The sequence below is a fragment of the Sceloporus undulatus genome, chromosome 2 (assembly GCF_019175285.1).
Source record: "Sceloporus undulatus isolate JIND9_A2432 ecotype Alabama chromosome 2, SceUnd_v1.1, whole genome shotgun sequence".
NCBI classification, from domain to species: domain Eukaryota; kingdom Metazoa; phylum Chordata; class Lepidosauria; order Squamata; family Phrynosomatidae; genus Sceloporus; species Sceloporus undulatus.
Window position 1 is genome coordinate 159,806,394 of NC_056523.1, and position 25,238 is coordinate 159,831,631.

A 25,238-nucleotide genomic window follows, 5' to 3' on the forward strand; every position below is an offset into this window, starting at 1 on the left:
GGATGATTCCAGAGGTCATAAAAGAGGGAGAAGAACTTTATTCTTACCGCTTCCACACTATGTATATTTTGTAAGTTTCTTTCATTTCTCTCCTTCCTTTCCTTTTTTCCCAAGATAGAGATGTGCAAATGTTACGTTTTCTTCAAAGGCAAGTTGATTTTGTCCCCTGGAGAAAATTGGTTATCTTTTCCTACACCTTTTCTAGTACTACAGTATACTTGTTCAGATGTGGTAACTGAAACTGTATATGGTATTCCAGATCTAGTTGCATCATGATGTAAGAGCAATATGATACTAGCAGCTTCGGGGTTTTTTCCTTATTATTCTAGTTATTCTTAGCTTAGAATTTGCCTGTTTCACAGCAGGCATACACAGAATTAGCATTTTCATTAGTCACTACCAGGTCAGATCCCATCAGTGTATGTGTAAAATTAGGATTCCCCCAACATAACAGTTGCCTACAATCTTATTTGTCATTTTAGTTCCCATTTTCCCAATTTGAAAGAATCCCTTTGAAGCTCTTTCCAATTTATTTTGTTCTAATACCCCAAAATTTGGTGTTGTGAGAAAAAATACCCTAAGAAAAGGTGAAGTGGTTATCTGATGTGAAAGTTGTAAGGATTAAAAAAAACTTAACGCCTACCAGCTGCCCTGTGTGCACTGGCGAAAGAACAATATGTAAATGAAGTCATAAAATCCACAGGATTCTGCCACATTAGAAGGCCTTGCAGCTGTGTCAAAAATACATGTGATTTCTATTCAGCTTGATTTGTCCTTTGTTAACTAGTTAAGAGTTCATAGTCCTTTTGAAGTCTGGCTCTGCATGGCTGTAGCAAAGAGGCAGCATTTTCTTACCCTAACTAATGATAGAATTATCACAATAGTGTATTTCTTCCATTTGAAACAGTAGGACACATTTAATGCATGCAACCCAGCAATCTATGAATGATAGTTTTCACATTTACAGATGGTAGCTAATTGCATTTCTAGCTGTTGGAATTATTACATATTTAAACTAAACAGGTGTGAATGAAAAAACATCTGGAACTTAGGTTTAAGAAGAATTAACTTAGACACTGTCTGTACAGATAATCCTCAAGAGAGTACAGATAATCTCTGTGGGTCTGAATGTAGCTCATCTGTTTAAGAGTTTAATCTGACATGTGGCTTTTTGAGAAGTTTTATATGAAACTAATAGACAACTGTATTGTTGTGCTTCTACCATGCAAATTCAAAGCACTTCTCTTACTGGCCACGTGGGAGACTGTCTAATGTAGGAGTTGGATGCATTCATGTTGGGCTCTGTTGTCCAGCAGTGTTGATCTTGGAAACAATTATATTAGGAATTGCCTTGTAGTAATTGCAGATGCCTGCCCAGTATAAGCAGATTTCATAGTTGTTGTGCTACCAGCATTGGCGACCTTTTAACCTCATAAGGAGAGACTCTGAATTCCATGATGTGTCCAGTTTATAATGGCTTACAAATGATGTACAGATAATTCTACAGTAACAAGCCCTCTCTTCAGCCACCATCTTGAAGGAGAGAAAGGCAGGCTAGCTCCACCAGGCCTGCCTGGAAGAAGACAATCCCTCCCTTCAGCCACCATCTTGAGGTGGAGAGAGGCAGGCGAGCTCCAAGAAGCCAAGTCCTCCCTCCAGTCCATCTGCCTTGGTCCAGGCCTCGGAGGTTGAGAAGAACTGCTGGACCTCATCCTCTTCCCCACCACCACTCCCTTCTCCTTTTGTGTCGTGTCTTTTTGGATTGTAAGCCTGAGGGCAGGGAACCGTCTAATTTAAAAAGATTGTATGTACAGCGCTGTGTAAATTTACAGTGCTAAATAAATAAATAAATAAATATAATAGCCTCATTTGCCTGGATGTTAGACTTATAAATACTGGAAACTAAATATTTATGATTGCTTGCTGTTGAAAAATCCTGTTGTGTGATAAGGACATATCACGGCATACTAAATGTTGCCTCTTCAGTTTTTCATAATTTTAGTTATATTCTTCACCATATGTTGAAGTAGTTTCTTTAAAATGAAAGGTCCACTTCAAAATCACATGCTCCCTCTTCCTGTCAAGGTAGGGCATATTCTTTCAGACTGTATTTTTCTGAGAGAATTGGCATCCTGAACTAGCAGTAACAAATCTGCATATGCTAAATCCCTTAAAGAACTGCTGGTTTAGTTCCCCTTGATTTTGATGAAATGTTTTCCTTTCAAGAAAAGGAGTCTGTAGTAAAAATGAAGAACTTCAGAAATCACAATGACAAGTAAATGTAATGGTAACTTCATCACTAAAAATAATGGGAAAGTTTAAGATACCTATCAAACAACTTTTTTACATAAGATCCCTGTGCTTGTCACTGGACTTTTCTTAGTGGTAGTGGTCAAATAGACATAAAACACCCATTCCCCTAAAATGGATTGTGGGAGGGAGTGTATGTGAGGGAAGAGAGACTAAGAGGCTGAAAAGACAGCCTGTTTGAGCCCACTTGGGGCTGGGTTGGAGACGTGGCGTTTAGATGTACCACGCCCCCAAGCAGGATAGGAGCTGGACTGGCAATACATGTCAGCTGGCTTCTCTCCCGCTTGGGGGCGTGGTGCTTAGACACCATTTTCCCCAGAGCCGGCTTCTGCCAAGGAAAAACAACTCTTTGGGGGAAGGGGTGGCTTTTTTCCACCCGAAAAAGGAGCGGATCTTATCTGCTCCTTTTTTGGTTGGAATCTGGCAGGATTGCGGCCAGGTATCTATTTGCCCTGGCCCCGATCCTGCCTAAAAGGCTGTCTGTATCCCCCCCCCCTTTGATTCGATTTATAGGCATGAAATTTCATCAGATACATTTTCTGATCTCTGGGCTGCATCTGCACTGCAGAAATATTCCAGTTTGACACCACTTTAACTGTTCAGTGCTAGGGAATCTTGGGAATTGTAGTTGGTTGTGGCACCAGAACTCTCTGACACAGAGAGGCAATTTAAAATGGTTGAGCCAATGCAAACGGTCCTTTCAAATGCCACCTTATCTAAAAATACAGATCCCAAAACATCTGCCCTGGTGGCGCAGTGGTTAAATGCCTGTACTGCAGCCACTCACTCAAGACCACAAGGTTGCGAGTTCAAGACCAGCAAAAGGGCCCAAGCTCGACCCAGGCTTGCATCCTTCTGAGGTCGCTAAAATGAGTACCCAGACTGTTGAGGGCTAATTAGCTTACTTGCAAATTAGCTTACTTGCTGTTCACCGCTATGATCTTTGGAATAGCGGTATATAAATAAAACACATTATTATTATTATTATTATTATTATTATTATTATATTGTATTGTGGTTTGTTGCTCTTAGTGCACTATAATATGTGTGTGTGTGTGTGGCATTGTTGTATTATTATGTTTTGAGTATTTTGAAATGGCCCTCGGGCTATTCAATAAACTTGTTTATGTCTCTGACACAAAAGGCTAAATGTCTCATAAAACTACACATTCCAGAATTCCATAACACTGAGCCATGGCAATTAAAATGGTGTCAGACTGCAATATTTCTGCAGTGTGGATGCAGTCCTGGTTATCAAAGTCTCTGCTTCTGCTTTGTTATGTTCGCCATCATCAGTTATCATGGACTTCTAAAAATGAAGGTGTACTTGGATTAAAATAAGCTTCACTACCCTTTCACATGTCAGTATATTTCTTGATTTGGGGGGGCGAAACAGATGACCCCGATGGGGTGGCTTGGAGCCACCCCATTTAAGCTGGATTGGGGCTGTGGCAAACAGACGTGTGGCCCCAGTCCTTCCAGCTCCTGCCCCAAATAGGAGAGGAAAAAATCCACATCTTTGCCTCTGGAGCCAGCTTTTTGCCAGAACTGGGGCCTGTGTCATCTAAATGCCACGACTCCAAGCCAGCTTGAAGCCAGCTGAAATTGCCAGTTTGTTTCGATCTTTAGTGTGAGTGTTTCCAGACATAGCCCAGATTCTTTCAGTGCCCACTAAAAGAAGAAATGCATCTTGCTCTTGCATTGGAGAGTTCAGTTTGTAACTGAGGACTTGCTTGTCCTCATTCAGTGCACAGACATTAGAATAATATGGTACTGAATGTAGTTTTTAGATATGATTTGGAGAATAGTATACGAACACCTTGTCTTAAAGATTTTATTCATCATGCTAAAATAAAACATTCAATAATCGGTTTTTTTTCTTTTTTCAATTTTTCAGAAAAATAAACCAAAAAAGGCTTCAGGGGGAAAAAATGGAAAAACTTCAATTTCCCCCCGAATTTTTCCGTTTTTTAACCAAGCCTTCCCATCTCTAGCCAAAAGATATGCCAACCCTTTTTATTTGTTTCTGCCACTCACATCTTTCTTTTCCTCTGCACCTGGTAGACTGCTGTGGAAGGGATAGATTGCTCTTGAAGAGATCTGAACAGACACTGGCAGAGGGTTTTTGTAATTATGGCAAGTATGTGACTGAAGCCTTATGTAGACCAGTTCTAACTCTGATTTTAGAGCAAAATCAACCTTAGAGCTCCTGATGGAAGAACATTTAGGCCTGTTACAGACTGCCAAAATAAAGCTGCTTCGGGTCTCTTTGGATGTATGCTGTTTAAATGATACGTGCATCCTAAGAATCCGGAAGCCGCACCAAAGCTGCACTTCAGTGCTTAGGAATGGAGTGTGGCTTTGGCGTAACCTCCGGACTCTTAGGACCCATGCATCATTTAAATAGCATACCTCCAAAGAGACCCGAAGCAGCTTTAATTTGGCAGTCTGTAACAGGCCTAAAGTATTTCTGTCTGTTAGCCCAGGTACACTTTGTGACTATCAGAGCCTTCTATCAAGTCCAACTAGTATGGCAGCTACAATTATTACTGAATAGGGATAGCCTGTTCACAATGGCTCATTTATAAACTCAGAGCTAGATTTCTGTAATCCAGGTTTTGTGGTGTTTTGCTTGAGGTTGATCCAGAAACTGCAGCTACTAAAGAGAATGAACAATTAGTTAGCTGAGCTTGCATCAAGCATATTACACCTGTTGCTCAAAGTACTATTCTGGCAGCCAGTATATTGTGTTCATGGTGACACTGTTGAATATGAGGCCTGAAACCAGTAGTTTTCGCACATTGGTTCCTCATATGTTGGACTATTAAGTCCCAGTCAGAATAGCCAGTGGTCAAGAATTCTAGGAGTTGAAGCCCCAAACATCTGGAGGGCCAAAGCTTGGGAACCACTGCCCTAAACAACTTGGGATGAAGTTACCTATGGAAGTGTTTGTCACATGTCAACAAGCCTATTTATTGTACAAATTGGGTTTTCCTGGTGGTCCTATCTACACATATACATCTGATGGGAACTGGAGGAGGTGGATATGGGGAAATATTTTTTCGCTGTGGAAACCCACACACAAACGTTTGGAATTCTCTCCTCACTGCAGTACAGCAGTCACCTACCATGAAGGTGTTGATTGCCTATTTTAAAACATTTGCTGATTTTAATAACTAGCAGAAATTATTTGTTTATTGTTTTTGTATTTTAATTTGATTGTTTTAATTCTGCACCCTGCCTTGTTAATCCTTCTTCACTAAATGCATTTGCTAAATTATTATAAAATGTATTTTACAAATAATTACACTTCTATTTCATATTTATTTATGTATTTGTTGCATAAACATAACAGTGATTGAAAGCATTTGGGAAAGAGTTACCTCTATGAATTTGTTCTCATTTTTCTTTTGGTTGTCTCTGTTAACCCATATTTTTTTAATGTGCTTTAGATTGCATGGGTGGTCTTTTTGAAAGTACATTTAAGTAAGAAATGTTGCTTGTTATAAATCAAAATATACCGTTGTCAGAACTGAAAGCTGTGCAACTGGAGAATTTTTAAATTATTTAATCTTTTGCAATAGGGAACTTGCTTTTTAAAAACAGAGCAGCTTTAGAACTATATTAACGTAATTCACCACAGCTGAAATTTCAAAGAACTGTTATGAAATGTCTGAAAGTATGAAACGAAACTTTTGCTTGAGAATTCATATGCCTTGTCTTACTATTGCTGTGCCTCCAAGCTCATGACAGAATGTGTGTAACTAGTTCCAGTGGGAAGACATTAGTCATAAATTCATTGGCTTCATATTAGAACTATTTAGCAATTCCATGGAAAACTGCTGCTAGCTGCCTTGAGTAGTAATCATTAAAATAAATGTTTTTAAGGTTTGTGTTGTTGTGTGGTGAATGGTGTGTTGTTGCTGCTACTCCTGCTGTTGTGTGCCTTCAAATCATGGGGTTTTCTTGGTAAGATTTGTTGAGGGGTGAGTTTCCTTTGCCTTCCTCTGAGGCTGAGAAATCTCCAATGTCACCCAGTGAGTTTCCATGGATGAATGAGGATTTGAACCCTGGTCTCCAGAGTCATGGTCGAGTACTCAGACCACTTTCCCACACTGGTGCACATGCATTAGTTCTGCTAAAAGGCCCTCCCTCCATCTTAATGTCTACCATCTTGGCTCTGGAGGGAGAAAATGAGAGGCAGGCACAGCTGTACCATGCCTACCCCCAGAGGAAGTTGAAAGGCCCTCCTTTCATCTTAATTGCTACCATCCTGGGCTTGGAGGGAGAGGAGAGGCAGAGAGAGCTCCACCATGCCTAGCCTCAGAGGAAGTTGAAAGGGCCCTCCCTACCTTAACTGCTACCACCCTGGGCTTGGAGGGAAAGAAAAACTGGCAGTATCTGCTGGACTTGATCTCCTTCCCCACTGCCATTCTCTTCTCCTTTTGTGTCATGTCTTTTTAGATTGTAAATCTGAGGGCAGGGAACTGTCAAATTAAAAATCTGTAAACCGCTGTTAGAGACTTTGTGGCTGAAGAGCAGGGTATAAATACTCTAAAGCAAATTAAAAAAATACCTATAGCCTGAATTGTGAAAGAAGATGGGAGGGAGATGTCAAAATCTTAAACATTAAAATGCACAATCTTGCTGTGCCTCTGGATAGGAAAGTGTGTGATGCCATCACCACTGATAACTCAAGTGAATTTGTTGAATGAGTGGCTTGACACATTGCAGACTGAATATTACACAGTGTCTGCAACTTACATGGGAAAAGTTGGACCATTAAAACCACAGTCACACAGTGTCAGACAACCAAATAGTCTTGGCTTTCTGTGGCACATAGGCAGAGTGAAGGCACTTCTCTTGTGCAGTGTGGCATATATATTATGAGCTGATATGGTGACTGGATTAGTTTCCTAGCATTTGGAGTGCTTGTTTAATGGGTGTGTATGTGCCTTCAAGTCACCTGTTGATTTATGGTGACCCCATGAATTTCATAGGGTTTTCATAAGCAAATAATACTCAGAGGTGGCTTTAACAGTTTCTTCCCTTGAAAGATTAAGATTATTTAGAAATATGTTGTTTCCTATGTGGTTTAGACAAGCCCACAAATGGCAACCATATCCATGTGGGAAGCAGTCTTTCAGCTTCAGAGTGTCTCCAAGTTTCAGTATCTTGAAATGAAACACCGACACCTGAATTCTCTTTGGTAGGTAGCAGCCATCAATGGTGGCTAGCTGTATACCCAGTTAGAATTTTGTGGATTTTCCACAATAGATTTCATATGAAGTTAGACCAAGATGGGGAACTAGGGACCCATGCAAACAAACAAGGACTGTGAGACTACCCTGGCTGCTGTTTTTAATAGGAGGCTTTTCTCAGTCCCAATTCTTGCTCTGTATGAGCGCTTGTGTAAATGGGGCATATCTGTGACTTTCTTCCTGCTGTATAAGCTGTCCCTTTAGAGACTTCTTGCCACGGAGTTTCTTAGAGATGTGTGACCATCCCACATTCTGAAGTAAGATCAGAAATATTTCTTTCGTTTATGAACAGATCTACTGAGAAGACTGAAGGTAAAGTGCAATGGAAGGAAGGTTGAACATAGTTTAACATGAATCAGAAAAATGTTAAAAGAAAAGTCCATAACATCTGGTCTTCCTTTCTTTCAAGAGTTTGTCAGATAATTCTGTTAATAATTCTAACTACATAAGCAAGAAAATGAGAATAAGCATGCTATAGTGGTTTGAGCATTGGACTATCATTCTGGATATCAGGTTTTGATTCCCCACTTGGCTGTGGAAACCCACTGGGTGAACTTGAGCAAGTCTTATCCCCCCAAAAAACATGATAGGTTCACCTTAGGGCCATCATAAGTTGGAAATGACTTGAAGTCACACAATAACAAAAAAGATGGCTTGAAAATGCTGTATGGAAGGATGCTCTGAGGACATGAGGGCAGACTAGATAGTCAAGTGGAACTCTGTAATTTTGCTGATTGGGTGCTAGAATGTGGAATCTATAGATTTTTTTAAAAAATGAAAAATCCATAGTAACATAGAGCAAGCTACTGAAAAGAGGTGCAGATCTGTCCACATTTAACCTGAATTTTTAAAAAATCAGTTTACTTCAGTGAGATGAACTCTGTGACTCACTCTGTACAGATTTAGGGTGCCAAATACACATTTTTAAAAAGATAATCTAGTTTAATGCTGGTATGTTTTTGGCCCTGTTCATGTCTTGGATTACTGCTGCTCTAATCACATTACCATTGGACCTGCTATCTGGGGGTTCTGAAAATTGAAGTCCAAACAAAGGGAGGACCAAAATACCTCTTATCTAAACTAGATTTTTAAAAATTTATGGTAGGCACTCTAATTCTATAGAAATTCAAATGTGTTCATGTACTCGCTCACAGACACACACAGAGAGAGTTAAATACCAGGTCTTGAGGAAAGCATCACTTTCTGTTGCCACTTTGAAGGGAAAACAGAGAGAGAAACAGCTATTTGAGGGGATGGGGATTGTACCGTATATGCCCGTGCCTTCAGTTTGCCTGCTGAATTATGGCGATCCTATGAATTTAAATGGTTTTATTAGGCAAAGAAGCCTCAGAGTGGTTTTGTGAGTTCCTTCCTCTGAAATGTAGCCTACAGCACCTGGTATTTATTGACAGTCTCCCATCCAAGTACTAATCAGGGCTGATTCTGCTTAGCTTCCAAGATTAGACAGGATCTGATACCTTTAGGACATTTAGATCAGTAGGGAATTAGGGAGGGACCTTTTTTCCTGTTCACATGAGAAAATTTGGGGAGCTTTTGGTATAATTTTTGATGGAAAATATCCCTAAATTCTATTTTTTTAAAAAATTGGTAGCCTATTGCTGTGGGTTGGGAAGACTGGCTTTGGGATTGAAAAAGTGGGGTTCAGGGCAATGCCAGTTTAGAAATCTGTGTAGGAACTGAAAAAATATTCCAAGTTTTAATCCCAGTATTGTAGGCTATTCTTACTCAAACACTTTAAAACTGCTTGGGTTTTGAAAAAATATCTTAAGCAACCTCAATACAATAAAATATACCAATTAACATAGGAAACATGCAGTCACATGATTAATAGATACTGATTGCTGTTGATACCAAACTACTAGTTGTAATTCTGCTGTTTCTTGGACAGTTCCTCTGTAGTTCTTTGTCACTTTCTCTGTTTTTGGATTAAAAACTGTAGTCAGTCTTTTGCCCTTGTTTCTGCTAAATTGATGGATTACAGTATCTTTTCTCCAGAGAAGAGAGAGGGGGGTGGGGAGAACAGTTTTAGATAGCATTTCAATGTTGAATTAAGCACTGGCTGGCTGAAGTTTAAAGATGTTTGGAATTCCTTCTAGTCACTTTTCAGGAACCATTCTTCAGAAACATTTCTCTCTAGCCATTTTAAATCTGTATAAGGATTTATCTCTTTTATATTTAAATTGTTAGATGTCACTTGCTATTGTTTTTCTTTTAAAGTATAAACTGAATGATAATAGCTACTCTTAAAGAAACCATAAGGTACATAGGATGAACACTTAGAGGTGCTTTAAAATAATTTCTTAACCTCCTGTGTAAAATGAAGAAAATTGTAGTTACCTGGCTCTGTGTTAGCATATTTTAGAAGCTAAGGATCACTTCGTGCTTGATATGATCAATGTTTTTCCCATTTTCATTTTTTGTGTATTTGCAGTGGACACCATGATGTTAAATGGTAAGAACTTGTATCTATAAACACACAGGACTCGGCAACATGCCTGAGATTTGGAGGTGTAGTTGGCTTTGGCTCTCCAGTATATTTATATATAGAAGTGAGTCTCATTGCACGCCACAGTGATAGCAGCGTAGATAATTTGGGAAAATTAAGAACAACACTGGTGTACCCTCTAAGAAAACACAGCTGGTTGCACAACTATATTTTATGCTAGTTTAATGCTCTGCAGGGTTCCTCCACTTTAGGCAGCAGATGGGAATTGCTAGTTTGAATTTTTCATTGAAACAGAATAGATCTCCCATGTGTAGAACACCAGAATGTTGGAGAGAAATGTTCAGCTTGGTTTCTTCCTGAGATGCTGCTTTTCTGCAAGGAAATTATGTTATCTGAAGGATGTCATATTGAAGATGGTTGTAGCTTGTTGTATGCTGCTACAGAGACCAGGACATGAAGCAGTGGATTCAAACTACAGGAAAAGAGATTCCACATAAAAATTAGGAAGAACTTCCTGACAGTAAGAATAGTTCAGCAGTGGAATATGCTGCCTCAGTGTGGTGGAATCTCCTTCTTGGGTTTGTTTGTTTTTTTAAAACAGAGGCTGGATGGTCATCTGTCAGGACAGCTTTGATTGTATTTTCCTGCATGGCAGGGGGTTGGACTGGATGTCCCTTGTGGTCTCTTCCAACTCTGTGTTTCTAATGCGAGTAGCAGGTAAACTGCTGAACTAGGGGGAAACTGCCACAACCTTTTGATGTCCAAGTGGGCAGGGAGAGGAAATAATAGAGATGACAGGTAACAGTCAATACTTCTGTCTTGACATTCTGGGGGCAGCAAGGCCAAGAAGCTCAAAACTTAAGCAATAAACTTTCAGAGTGTTGCTATACAAAGGGACAAAAAAGTATAGAGAAGCAACTGAGGAACTACACAAGAACTAGCCATGTATATCAATAATTCTGAGCATTCCTAAAATGTCTTTGAAAATGCCAGCTGAAAATTTTGTATTTAAAGATTACTGAGCCATCATAAATTTAAATTCCTCTCATTGTAGTAATTGGCAACACAGATCCGTCAATCTAAGAGAATCTACTACAGTGAAAAAGTAATTTCTGGAAAGACATGAAACATGATATTCATCAAAAAATGTTTGCATCAGATAGACAGCACTACAAAATTTGTTGTTATTAGCTGTCCTTGAGTCGACTTTGACTCATGGCAACCCTGTGAATGATACATCTCCAGGTCTCCCTGTCCTCCACTGCTCTGCTCTTTTCCTGCAGTCATGCCTGTGTCCTCCCTAATTGAGTTTAAATATCTGGTGTGCAGTCTGTCTCTCCTTCTTCTGCCCTCAGTCTTTCCCAATATTATTGTCTTTTCCAATGAGTCATGCCTTCTCATGATGTGGCTAAAGTACGACAGCCTCAATGTAATCATCTTGGCCTCCAGGGATATTTCCAGCCTGATTAGGACCCATTTATTTGTTTTTCTGGCTGTCCTCAGTATCCTCAGCACTCATCTCTAACACCACACTACAGAACCAGTACACTTTAAAATATTCATTGGGACTTATCCTTGTCAGGAGCTAAATTTCCAGCATAAATTAGTGACACATGGATCCACCTCTTTGATCAGTATTGGAATACCTTTATCCCACTGTCGCTTTTGATACTCTGTTTTTAACTGTTAAGTGCTTATTTTATCGCTGTGTTTTGCATCTGTACTTTTATACTAGGTTGTAATCCCGCTTTGGTCCACCTGGGAGAGGCAAGAAAATACAAATAAAAAAATATATATTTTTTTAATGAACTTGCTCTTGTGGGAACTATTTTGTTTTCAATAGGTCTCATTTTGCTCTCACCCAGATCTATACCATAAATCATTAAGATCAACAGCTTAAGCCTGCGGGCAGGGAACCATCTATTATTCCCTCTGTTGTAAACCACTCAGATTCCCAGTGATTGGGTGGTATATAAATAAATCCTATTATTATTATTATTATTATTATTATTTACAGAACTTGAATCTTATATCTCAATCTTTATATCTAAAGTTGCTCGTTTTCCCCATTTTTGGTGAAAACAATCAAGAAATAATTTCCAGTCTTCCAAATATTTATCAGTCATTTCACATTCAAGACTTCTTGAAGCTTATCCAGTTCCATTAGATCCAGTAGTTTAAATGACCAGTCTTCAAAGGGTCAGGATGTCTTCTTTCTTCCAAAACTTTGCTTAGGTTATCCTCGCAGCTGATAGCATATAAAACATAATTTTGCCATATTTTTATCCCTATTTACATCCCACATATTTAGCAAAAATAATTCTGGCTTAAATTCAGTATTAACTTTTACAATTTTCTTTATTTCGTGGTGTATCTGTTTCCAAAATTGGACCGCTTTTTCACATGTCCACCACATGTGAAAAAGAGTACCCTCACATTTGGTGCATTTCCAACAACTGCTATTATAATTTTTAAACATTTCACATAATTTTTGTGGCATAAGATGCCATTTAAAAACATTTTGTAGTAGCTTTCCCTTATGTTCTTGTATAACTCAGCCTTTTTTTCCATGTCAGTTCCCACTGTTATAATTCTAAATTATTGCCAAAATTTTGAGACCATTTAATCATGTTCTCTTTTATAAGTTCTTCCTCTAGAGAGATTTCTAATAAACAATTGTATAATCTGGATAACGGACGCTCTTTATTGCATAACAGTTCCATCTCCAATTTGGTTCCACTGTTTTTGTCCGTGGTGTGTCTTTTAACTGTCTATACAGAAACCAACTGCAGTTGATATCTTGTTCTCTTAATTCTTCCAGAGTTTTCAAATTTAAGACATCTCCCCAAAAAATAAAGTATATCTTTATAACTTAACCACTCACCAGCAACTTTCTGACTGATACTAAAAAGAACCTCATGTGGTGAGGTCCATAACGGAATTTTAAAGCAGATTCCTTTTTCTGTATTTATGCCAGATTCTTATTAACGACTTGCATATGTAATGATTTTTAAAATCTTGATTAGCTTTTTCTTTGTTTTAAAATAAATAAACATGTCAGCCAAATCTCTGTTCCCCAACAACAGTTTTCAAATTGTCATTGTGACCTTTATTTACAACAGGGTTGAAGGCCACTTTCAGTGCCATAGCTTTTTCCTTTTTTCCTGCCTCACTTTGAATTGAGCTAGGAATAGACTCATTCTTTACACAAGAAGGTTTCAGTGTCCCTCTCCCACACATTTTCATGCTGTTCAGGACCCAGCATACAGTGGACCCTTGCCTTACACGGGGGATCTGTTCTGGACCCCCCGCGTCAGAGGAATTTCGCCTATGCTCAAGCCCCATTCACTTGAATGGGGCTCATGAGTGCGTGGTGCAGCAGCGCATCATTCATTTGAATAGGACACGCCGCCCCTTGTGCCCTGTGTTCTCCCACGCGGCTTGAGCGCATACGCTCAAAGCTGCGTATAACACGGGCACACTGTATGTGCTTTCAAGTTATCTGTTTCATAGAGTTTCTTAGGCAAGGAATTCTCGGAGGTGGTTTTGCTAGTCCCTTTCTCTGAAATATACCCTACAGCACCTGGTATTCCTTGGCAGTAGTAACCAGAACTGTTTGACAGTGAAACACACTCCCTCTTTCCTTGGAGGGCCTTAAACAGTGGTTGGATGGCCATCGGTCAGGGATGCTTTGATTGTGAGTTCCTGTATGGCAGGGGGATGGACTGGATGGCCTTTGTAGTCTCTTCCAACTCTATGATTCTATAGGTCTGCTTAGCTTCCAAGATCAGATGGGATATGATTCCTTTAGGCCAGGCCTACACAACATATGGCCTGGGTGCTGCATGCGGCCTGCCAAAGCATTTTGGATGGCCCATGGGGATGTGGAATGACTTCAAGACTCTTTCAATGCTCAGCCCTTTCCTGAGGAGAGGTTCATGTGTGGGAGGAGGAGATCAGGCAAATGCTTCCCCTGCTAGGCTCCTCCACTGCTTAGCTTTTTCTCGTGAAGAAGGCCAGGTGGTGGTGGAGCAGGACAGGCAAATGCTTGCCCTGCAATGCTCTGCTGCCACCCCCCTTTCTCCTGAGGAGAAAGCCAGGTGGTGGTGGAGGAAAAGGGCTCCTACAATACTCGCCCTACAAGGCTGCTCCTCCGCCCAGCTTTCTCCTGAAAAGGCCAGACAGTAGACAAGAAAGAAGGCAAATGCTCACCCCTCAAGTTTACTCCCTCTCTTGGGCTTCTCCCGAGGAGAAGTCTGGGTGGAAGAGGAGGACAGGCAAAGCTCTTCTGCAACTTGGCTTTCTCCTGAGGAGAGGGCTGGGCAGAGGAGGAAGAAAATTGAATTATTATTAATCAATTCCAATTAATATTATTAATCAATATTAATTAATTAGTATTTAGTTAAAACCTATCTGCAGCTCGAAGACATTTAGCCTATTTTAATTTTGGCCCCTACCTACTGCAAAGTTGTGCAGGCCTGCTTTAGGCTATTTAGGTTTGTAAGCAACCCAATGTCATATTGATATCTAATTTGACCCTTGGGATCTGTGCTTAGGTAATGACATGGAATGGTCAGTATAAACTATGAGTTCAATGCACTTATTTTCTTGCACAACCTTTCAATACTATTGATATGACAGTTGAGTGGGACATGACCTGTGACCAGGATCCAAGGTATTCTTGTAAGACCACTGATTGCAATATACATTCTAAAGGTGATTCTTTTTGTCATGTTTCTGGGTTTTGTTTTTTTTATTCTGAAACAGCCATTCTCTTGCTCTTTGAAATTGGAAGGCAATAGTTACTGTTGAACTAAATGTCTTGTTGAGACTATTGTTCCACAAAATAATTTAAAGTTGCTACAAGTTCCCTTTGCATACTGATCCAGACTAACATAGCTATTTCTTTGGAAAATGTTTTATGATTGGATTGAATATCAGTACGAGATAATAGTAAATTGGTTTGGGAAGCTGCATCTGAACTCTTTACTGTGTGAGATCATTGCTTTAGATGCCTCCTTAAATCTGTTTGTGCCGTAATATGTGTATACTGGCATATAACCCTTTTAGTAGAACTGTTAATATGCAATTATGCTGTGCAGTATGGACATTAAAATAAAATAAGCAATATTTTCCCAAGAAAGACAGCTGTGATGACTGGTATGTTTCTGTTATATCAACTATATAAATACTTAGTTTTGTGAAGTCAAAGGCTTTCATGGCCAGCATCCATAGTTTTTTGTGGGTTTTTTGGGCTATGTGGCCATGTTCTAGAGGAGTTTCTTCCTGACATTTCGCCAGAATCTCTGGCTGGCATCTTCAGAAATTCTTGTTTGCACACTGCATTTGGTGGTCCCTATGTAGACTTGTCCGCAGCTGCATGGTATGCAGTAAACTCCTCTTCACAGATGGTAGACCGGGCAAAACGCATCTGCGAACCCCACTTCTTGGAAGATGAACTGAAGCACCTAGACCGAGCTCTACAGGCTAATGGTTATTCCAGCTCAGACATCGGAAAGGCTGCCAGGCCCAGAAAAACCCAGAGGAAGGAAGACAAACAACCACCCAAAGGGAAGGTATTTTTACCATACATCAAAGGAGTCACTGAAAGAATAGGGAAACTGGTGAGGAAACACAACCTTCAAATGGTTTACAAACCGACTAAGAAAATCCAGCAAATGCTTTGCTCAGCCAAGGACCAGAAAGACCCTCTCACAGCCGCAGGAGTTTACTGCATACCATGCAGCTGCGGACAAGTCTACATAGGGACCACCAAATGCAGTGTGCAAACAGGAATCAAGGAACACGAGAGACACTGCAGACTGGGTCAGCCAGAAAAATCAGCAGTAGCAAAACATGTTACAAACCATCCTGGGCATAAAATGAAAACATTGAAATTCTGGACCATGCCAACAACTACCATGTCAGGATGTGCAGGGAAGCCATTGAAATCCACAAACACCTGGACAATTTCAACAGGAAAGAGGAAACCCTTAAAGTAAACAAGGTTTGGCTACCAGTCCTGAAAAATAGCAACTCAACAAATGCAAATAAGAAATCTCCCAGGGTCAGGGGTTTCCCAGCAGACAATGAGCACTAATCAAGCAGACACTAATCCTTTTGCATACCCTCCCACCCTGAGGCCTGCCATTAGCAACAGAACAATACACATGCAAATCACTCCTTCCTTCCCAGGTCACACAGTATATATATACCCACTCCTTTCCAGGCAAGCATTCTCTGAAGATGCCAGCCACAGATGCTGGCAAAACATCAGGTAGAAACTCCTTTAGAACATGGCCACATAGCCCAAAAAAACCCACAAAAAAATACATAGTTTTGTTTTGTCTGAGGCATAGTGGAGCAGTTTGTTTTGTGGTTGCAACTTGTATGTATTTTTATCCCCATGTGAAGGGAAGAAAGGTGTGTGAAGCAATTAAGGTTGTTAATACAGTCTCTGCAATCAGTTACATCAAATCAAAGGAAGAACTGCAATGTTCTCTGTGTGCTCTCTCTCTTAAGGTACAAATGAGGTTCTTAACTTGTTATTTAAGACCATACTGATCATATTATGAATGCATGCTTGATACTGAGGCTTTGGAACAGTGCTTTCTCCTGTAAAAACAAAGATTGTCATATAATTATTTCCTCTTTTCTAACTGCTTTTTCTAGACAAAGGAAGGGGGAAATTCTAGATTATTCTTGGGAAGCACAAAGTTTCATGTCAGCATTAGGTAATAAATAACGGGCCCTACATGGTTTGAACACATAAATGCAAGGATCAGTATAACATCTATTACATTAAAGGAAGACACATTAATCAATTTGTGAATTAATCTTGAGAGACAGAGACAGATGTAGCATTTTTATTATCTGGATTGAGGCAAGATACAGAAATTGTGCAAATTATATTGAACAGGAAAGGAGAAAAAATATTGGTTAGGCTTCCAGAGATGTACTTTGGAACAAGATCTAATCTTGGTGTTTTATGTTGTGTACCTGTTCTGCAGATATAAGAAAATATGTCAGAACAGATGATAGTTGAATTCCAGAGCTGCTTTTCAAAACTGTTGGGTCCCGGATTTATGATGGAATCCTCATAACTTTAATTAAAAGCATGGCAGGGACACTGGGCATGTTTCACATCTTCCCAATACAAAAAACAACACAAACAAAAAAACCCCCCATATTTGTGGCTTTCTCTTTGTAGGCTACAATTCAGACATTATGCTGCATGAATGAGTTACTTTAGCAACAAATTTTTCATGTAATGTTAAAACAACAGAAAAACATTAGGAAATGATGAGCACCTTTAGCAGTGGTTTATTTTCTCTCTTTCAATAATAATAATAATAATATCCCAAACTTCCCAAATCCACCCTTCCACAATAAAATACAATTAAATATTAAACTATTGTTAAAACATAGCAGAGGCAGCTCCGAACAGTAATGGATTCTTGATGGAAGTAATAGAAAATTACTAGGATATTAACCTGAGAAATTAATCTGGGAAGGTCTGTCGAAAGAGATACACCTTTTAAAAGTGATAGACATTGGAAAGAGAGACAATTTCTTAAAGGATTTTTTTTTAAAAAAAATTAAGTTCAGCATTCTCAGACCTGCTAATATAAAAATGTATTAGGTAGTACAACAGAGCAATCAATGTGGTTTAAAAATCATGTTAAACAGCAGATCTATTATGTGTTTTAATGTAGGAAATTCAAATCAAATGGATAAATAAAAAGGTGTTAATTTACTTAGCACTGAGAGTGCACTACATCTCAACACAAGGCAAGCTTCCTTGGGGAAAGCATTCCAAAGCCAGAATTGTTTCGTCCCGGGAGCCTTTCTTTGGGAGGGGGCAGAAAAAGGCTTCTGGGATATATTTTACTAGTTGGGCAGGATAATATAGAAATAGGTGGCCCTTTGGGTCTCAAGGCATTGAGGGTTTTAAAGATTCACAGTATCACTTTTAATTGCGGTGGCAGGTGCCGGCATCAATATTATCAAACGAGCAAAGCCTTTCGGTCTACCCAGACCTATGTAGTAGCTGGGTCATAGATTTTGAATTTACTGAAGTTTCTGAACAATCTTCAGGGATAACTCCATGTACCTCATATCGCAGGAGTCCTGGTGAGATGTTACAAAATATAGATTATTCTAGTGAAAGATAGTCATGTTTCCTTGGTGTTGTGATCTTTCGGTGTTCTCATTCTCTCTGTGTGTATTATGTGGTTATTATGAGTAGGCTAACAAAGCAGAATGTCAGCAATCTGCTAGAGGACTTGCAAAACTGACTAGGTCAAAGTAGAAAGAGATTGGGGATGTCCCTTGATAAAGCAGTGCCAGACACTTTTGACCTCCTCAGTCTGGGCTTCCTGTTCATTCAGCTTGGTGTGACTTTCAGATGTATCTGGCCACAAGTAGGTGTTTGCTTCTATGTTGCTGCTATATCCTGAGCTCAGCCCAGTTGCTGTACTGATCTGGGTTAAGTTCAGGGAACATTGGTAGCATCTGTGTTGCACCAGATCTTTAATACTGATAGTTATTTGTTGCTAATAATTTTGTCCAACTTTGTCATGTTTGCTCTGAAAATAGAGGTAGGCACTCACAGCTACATTTGTAAGTGTGCACATAGAACAGTGATAAATATTAGTCTTGGGGAGATTTTGGTATATCTGAGCTCTGGATTTCAGAAATGTTCCATTGTGAGTACTTTCAAGGCAAGCTTCAATTTGGAGTTTGCTGTATTGTTAGGGCTATATGTTTTCAGGTTCTGCCTGAAGGCAGTGTGTACAAATGCAGATCAAACTACTGGACTGTCTCCCTCTTTCCTGGGCTGTGCCCACATACAGTTGTCTTTGGGGATGAGTTCTGCCAGTGTAATTGTCAACCTCCTTTTTATGATTTTTTTTTCACAGCTCACTAAATCTCTAGAATTAGTCTGTGACCTTAATTTTTATCTTGTTGGTGCTTCCCATTCTGAACAATTCATCCTCTCTCTCTTTCTCTCTCTCCTTCAGATTCATCAGGATTTATTTTTGATGTACAGTCCAATACTGTGATGGCCCAAGGAGGTACATTTGAGAACATGAAGGAGAAGGCAAGTAATTCAACCAGTTTAAAATGATACATTGCCACTTGAAAGTTACAAGGCACTTACAAGTGCTATAAGCAGGAACATACTTTCTGTCTGTCTCCCCTCAGGCGTTTTCGCCACCTCCCACCCTGGCAAATGACTCGGACCATACTTGAAACATTAACAGACTTTTGTTTTTAAACACCTTTTAAAAATTGTTTGGAGGCAGAGTTTGCTGGTTAAAATCTGTACATTTGGCAGTATCTTGAGACATAATACAGTCTTTACAGCTGCAGCTCAAGCCAGAAGAACCCAGGTGGCTTGTCTGCTGTTGTGGCCTCATGTTGCTTCCAGCTATAGTATCAGTAGACATGTTTGCTGCTTTGGGATGGGCTTTAGAAAACATTGCCAGAGAAAACATTAGTGGACTGTTCCAAGAGCAAAAACGAAACTGACATTAGCTAAGAGAACAGAAACTTAATTTGTTTCCTGCCTTTGGAAGTAAGAGAAAATATTTGACTTGGAAATAAGTGGTTAATATGTGACCTGTATGTCTCATTTTTCTAGATCAGTGCTGTAAGAGCAATAGTTCCCAACCGAAGCAACAATGAAATTATCCTGGTGCTGCAGCACTTTGATAACTGTGTAGATCGAACAGTGCAGGCTTTCATGGAAGGTGAGTTCTTTAGTAACAAAGTACTGGTTGAAATACTAGTTGACAACATTTAAAACCCAACATTTGTGACCTAAAAGGTAATGTGAAGCAGGCAGAATTTCTCACACATGCATTACTTCTATTCTCAGTTCAAAGATAGAGCCATGTTAGTCTGGAAAATCAGTATGCAAAGGGATCTTGTAGCACCTTTGAGTCTCAAACGTGCTACAGGATCCCTTTGCATTCTATTCTCGATGTAACCTCTGAAGGTATGAATTGTTTACTTTTTAATGTTGCTTGGGGTGTCTTATACAACTTAGATTTGTCAAAGATTGTGAAATAGCTTTTTGGGAGAGGGGGTTAGTGTGCAGTATAGCCTTGAAAAAAAAATCTAAGGACTGAGGATTGTGGGTTTTTTTTTTGTTTGGTTTTTTTACTAAGAGCTTTCACTCTCTGATCATTTGATTTTATCCATGAGGGGTACATATGTGACATGTTTTATGATAGAAATAACAGAAAATTCACAACCATCCATTTACCATGATCAAAGCAGGAAACATACTTCAGATAGATACATCATGGCATCCAAACATGTATAATGGTTGCAAATCAAGTGTCAGTGCATTTTTTGCACATGAGTATTTTCATTTTTGCACGTGATTATTTTCCCTACAAAGGTTATGTTTGTATCAGAAATGTGTGAAATGGCTTAAAGTTGACTCTTTCTACTTTTTTATGGATAAACCCCACAATCCTACCAGTAAGCAAAATCAGCCTGCTTAGGCAAACTATGTAGTAGCCCAGAAATAATGATTTAGCTGCTCAAAATCTGGTAGACCTTTGTTCCAATGTAATTCCTCTAGAAATATCCATTTCCCTTAATTTTTCATCATCATCATCATCATCATCATCATCATCATCATCATCATTTACATTTCTTCTTCGTGGTCTCTGCGAATCATACAAATGGGTTTTACTGTGCCTGCGCAGTGCTGCTCAGAACCTACTTGAATCACTGGGCAAAGTTTACTTTGCAACATATAGAAACTTCTTGGCGGTAACTCCGCCCACCCGTTATAAGGCCCCTGCCTTCCCGCTCTTTTCCTTTTTTCCGCCGTGCTAGCTGCTTGAAGGAACTTCGCTCGCTTTACTAGCTCTTTGGAATCACTACTCCTCTTGACCTCGGACCGTTTTTGACCACTCTTTGTCTCCCGCCCCTGGTAACTTCGGACTTTTGGACTGTTGACCTCGCTTTGGATTTTCCTCTGGCTATTGACGACTTCGGAAAAATGCCTGCACCCTTCAAGAAGTGCGACGTTTGGGGAGGCAAGGTGCCCGTCCAGGACCCGCATTCCTCCTGCCTGCTGTGCCTCGGTAAAGACCACGATGCCAAGGCTTGCCCGCTCTGCAAGTCCCTCTCAGCGCAAGCCCGGAAAAACCGTGAGTCCCGGCTCACCTCTGCTATCGCCCTGGGCAAGGTACAGGAGGGAGGTCCCCGCTCGTCATCTGTCCTGCCTTCCGCGCCGCCCGCTTCATCCTCCAGGGCCAGCTTGTCCAGTGTGACATCTGTCAGGGCCAGTGTGTCCAGCGTGGTGTCTGTCCTGGCTGGGACAGTGGCTCCCACCACCTCCGATGTGGCCCGTGGCTCGAAACCGCCCAGCGCCACCGACAAACCCTCCAAGCGCCCCCATAAGTCATCGGGGACTGAGGGTCTCGAGCTGAAACCAAAATCTGGAAGGAAACTGGAGGGCTCGCACGCCAGGGAACGGACGGAGACGGAGGTCCGGCTCGCTTTGCCTTCGTCCTCCAAGGCGTCCAAGGCATCTCGACACACCTCCAAGCCAAGGGAGCCGGCTTCGCCTTCGGGAGCGACGGGTGCCCAGCCCCTTGACAGGGCTCAGTCTCCAAAGCTCTCCTCGTCGGGAGCCGTCGCCGTCCTCCTGGACCTCCCGGAGCACCCCTTCTTCCCGCCGGAGGAGACCCCGAGATCAGGAAAGAAGAGGCACCACAAGGAGGCTGAACGGGATCCCGCGCCCAAGAAGTCCAAACGGCCAAAGGAACACGCCGGGACGGACTTGCCCTCCAAGGCTAAAGACAAGAAGCGCTCCCCTTCGAAGAAGGCTCGCGCTCCTACAGTCCTCTCCATCCCGGAACCCACTCCTGAGGTACAGCCGGTCCCGGTACCGGACACACCGGCACAACCCACCATGAACTTCGTCCACGAGGTGGAAGACGCCACCCCCTGCTCCCCTCGTGGGGTACGGCCTCCGCTTTTTCCTCACTCCAAGGATGAGGACGACAGCGACGAGGTCCGTAGACAGGAAGCCCCGGACCTGTTCTTTGACTCCGAGACGGGCCGTTATTTTATGTCCGTCCCGAGGGATGTGGCCTTCAAAGAGTTCACCAGGCTCAACCCTCGCCCTGCTGACCCGCGGGAGGGCACGTCTACCCGGTCGATCCCGAGTGTCTCGGTTGTGGAAAAGCCTCCATCCTCACCCCGCCGGCGCTCTCAAACCTCGACAGTCCCAATCCCAGTCCGCCCGAGATCCCAGGTCAGGGTCCCAGACATACCCCTGACTTCGGACACGGACTCCGAGGACGAGCCCCTGCCTCCATCTGACGTCCCCTCAGACGACGACGACCTCTTGGTGTCTGCTTCCCCTCAGAGGATGCACCACCCAGAGCCTTCGTCCCCATCCGACGACGTGCGTTCTTTCAGCGAGCACGTCGTCAAGATGGCCAGGGCTCTTGATATCAAGCTCTCCTTCCCGGAGGACGATGCCCGCGACCCGGTGGAACGTCGAGTGCACGGACGGGTGCCCACACCACCTTGCATCCCCCTGCTTCCGTCCTTGGAGACCATAGTCCGGAGGTCCTGGGACTCCCCGGCCTCCCTGTCCGGCTCGTCCCGCAAGGTCGAGTCCCTCTACAGGGTCGCCCCGGCAAGCTGCGTCTGGTTGTCAGACCACCCCAAGCCGAATTCGGCGATTGTAGAAGGAGCCCAGCACAGCTTTGTCCCGAAGCAGGTGACCTCCCCAGTCGACCGGGAGGCTAAGAAGGTTGATGGCCTGGCCAAGAAGGCCTACTCGGCAGTGGCCCTTGAGGTGAAGGCCATCAATTACAACGCCTGCATGGGGGCCTACATACAGACTCTCATGGAGCGGATCTCTCCCCTCATACCGGACATCCCAGATGAGATCCAGAGACAGCTGGTCGAGGTCAGGGACGAGGCCCACTCCATCGGGAGTTGGCTCATCACCGCCTCCAGGAATATGGCTGACTGTGCGGGAAGGGCCATGTCGGCATCGATGGCACTCCGGCGACACGCCTGGTTGAGGGCCTCGGACCTCAACCCCAGCGTCAAGGCGGCCATCGAGGACATGCCGCTCGATGGGACCGGGCTTTTCCATGCCGAAACCGACGACCGCCTGAACAGGAAGTTCAGGATGAAGGCGGCGGCGAAGAAGCATGGGATGTCCTCCAGATCCGTCTCGCCGTTCCGGAAGCGACAGCGCCCGTGGCAGCCACAAGGTCAGTCGCAGGGGACCTTCCCTCAAGATCGGCAGTCTCAGCAACAGGGCTCCCAGAGGCGCCGTTACCCCTCGCAGTCTTCCTCCTCCTCTGGCTGTCGTAATTTCCCGCCTCGGTACCGCTAGTCCCATCGGCAGGACACCGACCAGGGGAAGAAGAGAGCCTGAAGGGACGCAGTGCGCTTCGTCTCCCCTTCGTCCCTCTTCTTTTTGGACATTCTGAGGCCCTTTGTTAACACCTGGGCCTCGATAACATCGGACTCGTGGGTCCTCAACATCATCCGTAGGGGATATGCCCTCGAGTTCCAAGAGCTCCCTCCAACCGGAGTCTTCATGTCCACTCTCCCCTCGGACACCCTTCTCGACGAAGTGCGCACCTTGCTTAAAAAGGGGGCAATCTCCCCTTTGCCACCCGACCAATGCTCTAGGGTCTTTTTCTCCAGGTACTTCACGGTACCGAAGGCCGACGGGGGCATCAGGCCCATCCTGGACTTAAGACAATTGAATTTGTTCCTTGAGTACCATCGCTTTCGAATGGTAACCCTGGCTTCCATTCTACCTCTGCTCCATCAGGGCCTGTGGTTCGCAACCGTCGACCTGAAGGACGCCTACTTCCACATCGGGATCCGGGAGCCCCACCGAAGATTCCTCGCCTTCGCCGTCGGCTCCACCTCGTACCACTACAACGTGCTCCCTTTCGGCTTGGCCACGGCACCGAGGGTCTTCACAAAGTGCATGGCACCGGTGGTGGCATACCTTCATCAGAAGGGCTTCATGGTCTTCCCGTACCTGGACGACTGGCTGTTTGCCGCTGAATCCCAGCAAGAACTGCAGGAGGCAGTCTCATTCGCCTTGCACCTCTTGGACTCCCTCGGTCTGGTCATCATCCGGGAAAAGTCCCACTTCACACCGACCAGGCAGGTCAAGTTCATCGGGGCCATCCTCGACTCCGAAAGATGCTCTGCCTTTCTCCCTCCAGACCGTTTCCAGGCCTTGACGGCGTCGCTCAGGCCTTGCATCTCCCACAGAAAGGTGAGGGCCAGAGATGTTCAAGTCGCCCTGGGCCACATGGCATCGACGACGTTTGTCACGCCTTGGTCAAAACTTCGTCTTCGACGGCTGCAGTCTTGGTTCCTCTCGGTCTTTTCCCCGATGGAGGACCCCCCGTCCAAGTGGCTCACGGTACCGAGACCTGTAGCTGCTTCCCTGAGATGGTGGTTGGACTGCCGCAACGTGTGCACCGGGATGCCTTTCCATCAGCCTCAGTCCCAACTGACTCTGACAACGGATGCTTCCCTGGAGGGATGGGGCGCCCATCTACTCGACCTGGTCGTCAAGGACAGGTGGTCTGCCTAGGACAAGCTCCTCCACATCAACGCTCTGGAGATGCTGGCAGTGGAAAAGGCACTGAGGGCGTTCGAATCCGCTGTTGCAGACAAGGTGGTCCTCCTGAGGACGGACAACACCACAGTGATGTACTACATCAACAAACAAGCAGGCACCAGATCCAAGACGCTGCTCGACCTTACTCTCCGCATTTGGGACTGGTGCATCCAGAGACGTGTCCTCCTCCAGGCGATTCATCTTCCCGAAGAGGACAACGAGTTGGCAGATCGCCTCAGCAGATCTCCGTCGGTGTGCCACGAATGGAGGCTCCATCCCGAGACGGTCAGCGACCTCTTCGACCGGTGGGGAACTCCCCGGATCGACCTCTTCGCGACCAGATGGAACAGCCACTGTCCCCAGTTCTGCTCCAGGAAGCGAATGGACGGATCCCTCGGAGACGCATTCGCCTTCCTCTGTACGGGAGAGCTCCTCTACGCCTTCCCTCCGTTCCCTCTCATCATCAGGGTGGTGTCCAAGGTGACAACGGACCGGTCGCATGCGATCCTGATCACCCCGTGGTGGCCAAGACAACTTTGGTTCGCATCCCTTC

At 43.1% G+C, this 25,238-nt stretch overlaps 1 protein-coding gene across 2 annotated transcripts in view; it reads left to right on the top strand.

Moving 5' to 3' along the window:
* SPATS2 (spermatogenesis associated serine rich 2) overlaps window positions 1-25,238 on the top strand; it is an 87,813-nt gene that overhangs the window by 18,513 nt on the left and 44,062 nt on the right. Inside the window, exons 1-3 of one of the 2 annotated variants that reach the window (XM_042448891.1) lie at window positions 18,406-18,461; window positions 19,062-19,141; window positions 19,685-19,793. In XM_042448891.1, coding sequence (XP_042304825.1) covers window positions 18,446-18,461; window positions 19,062-19,141; window positions 19,685-19,793 — 205 coding nt within the window. In that variant the 5' untranslated portion in view covers window positions 18,406-18,445. Of the gene's footprint in view, window positions 1-18,405; window positions 18,462-19,061; window positions 19,142-19,684; window positions 19,794-25,238 lie in introns of those variants that run through there. The other variant, XM_042448890.1, reaches the window with a different exon arrangement.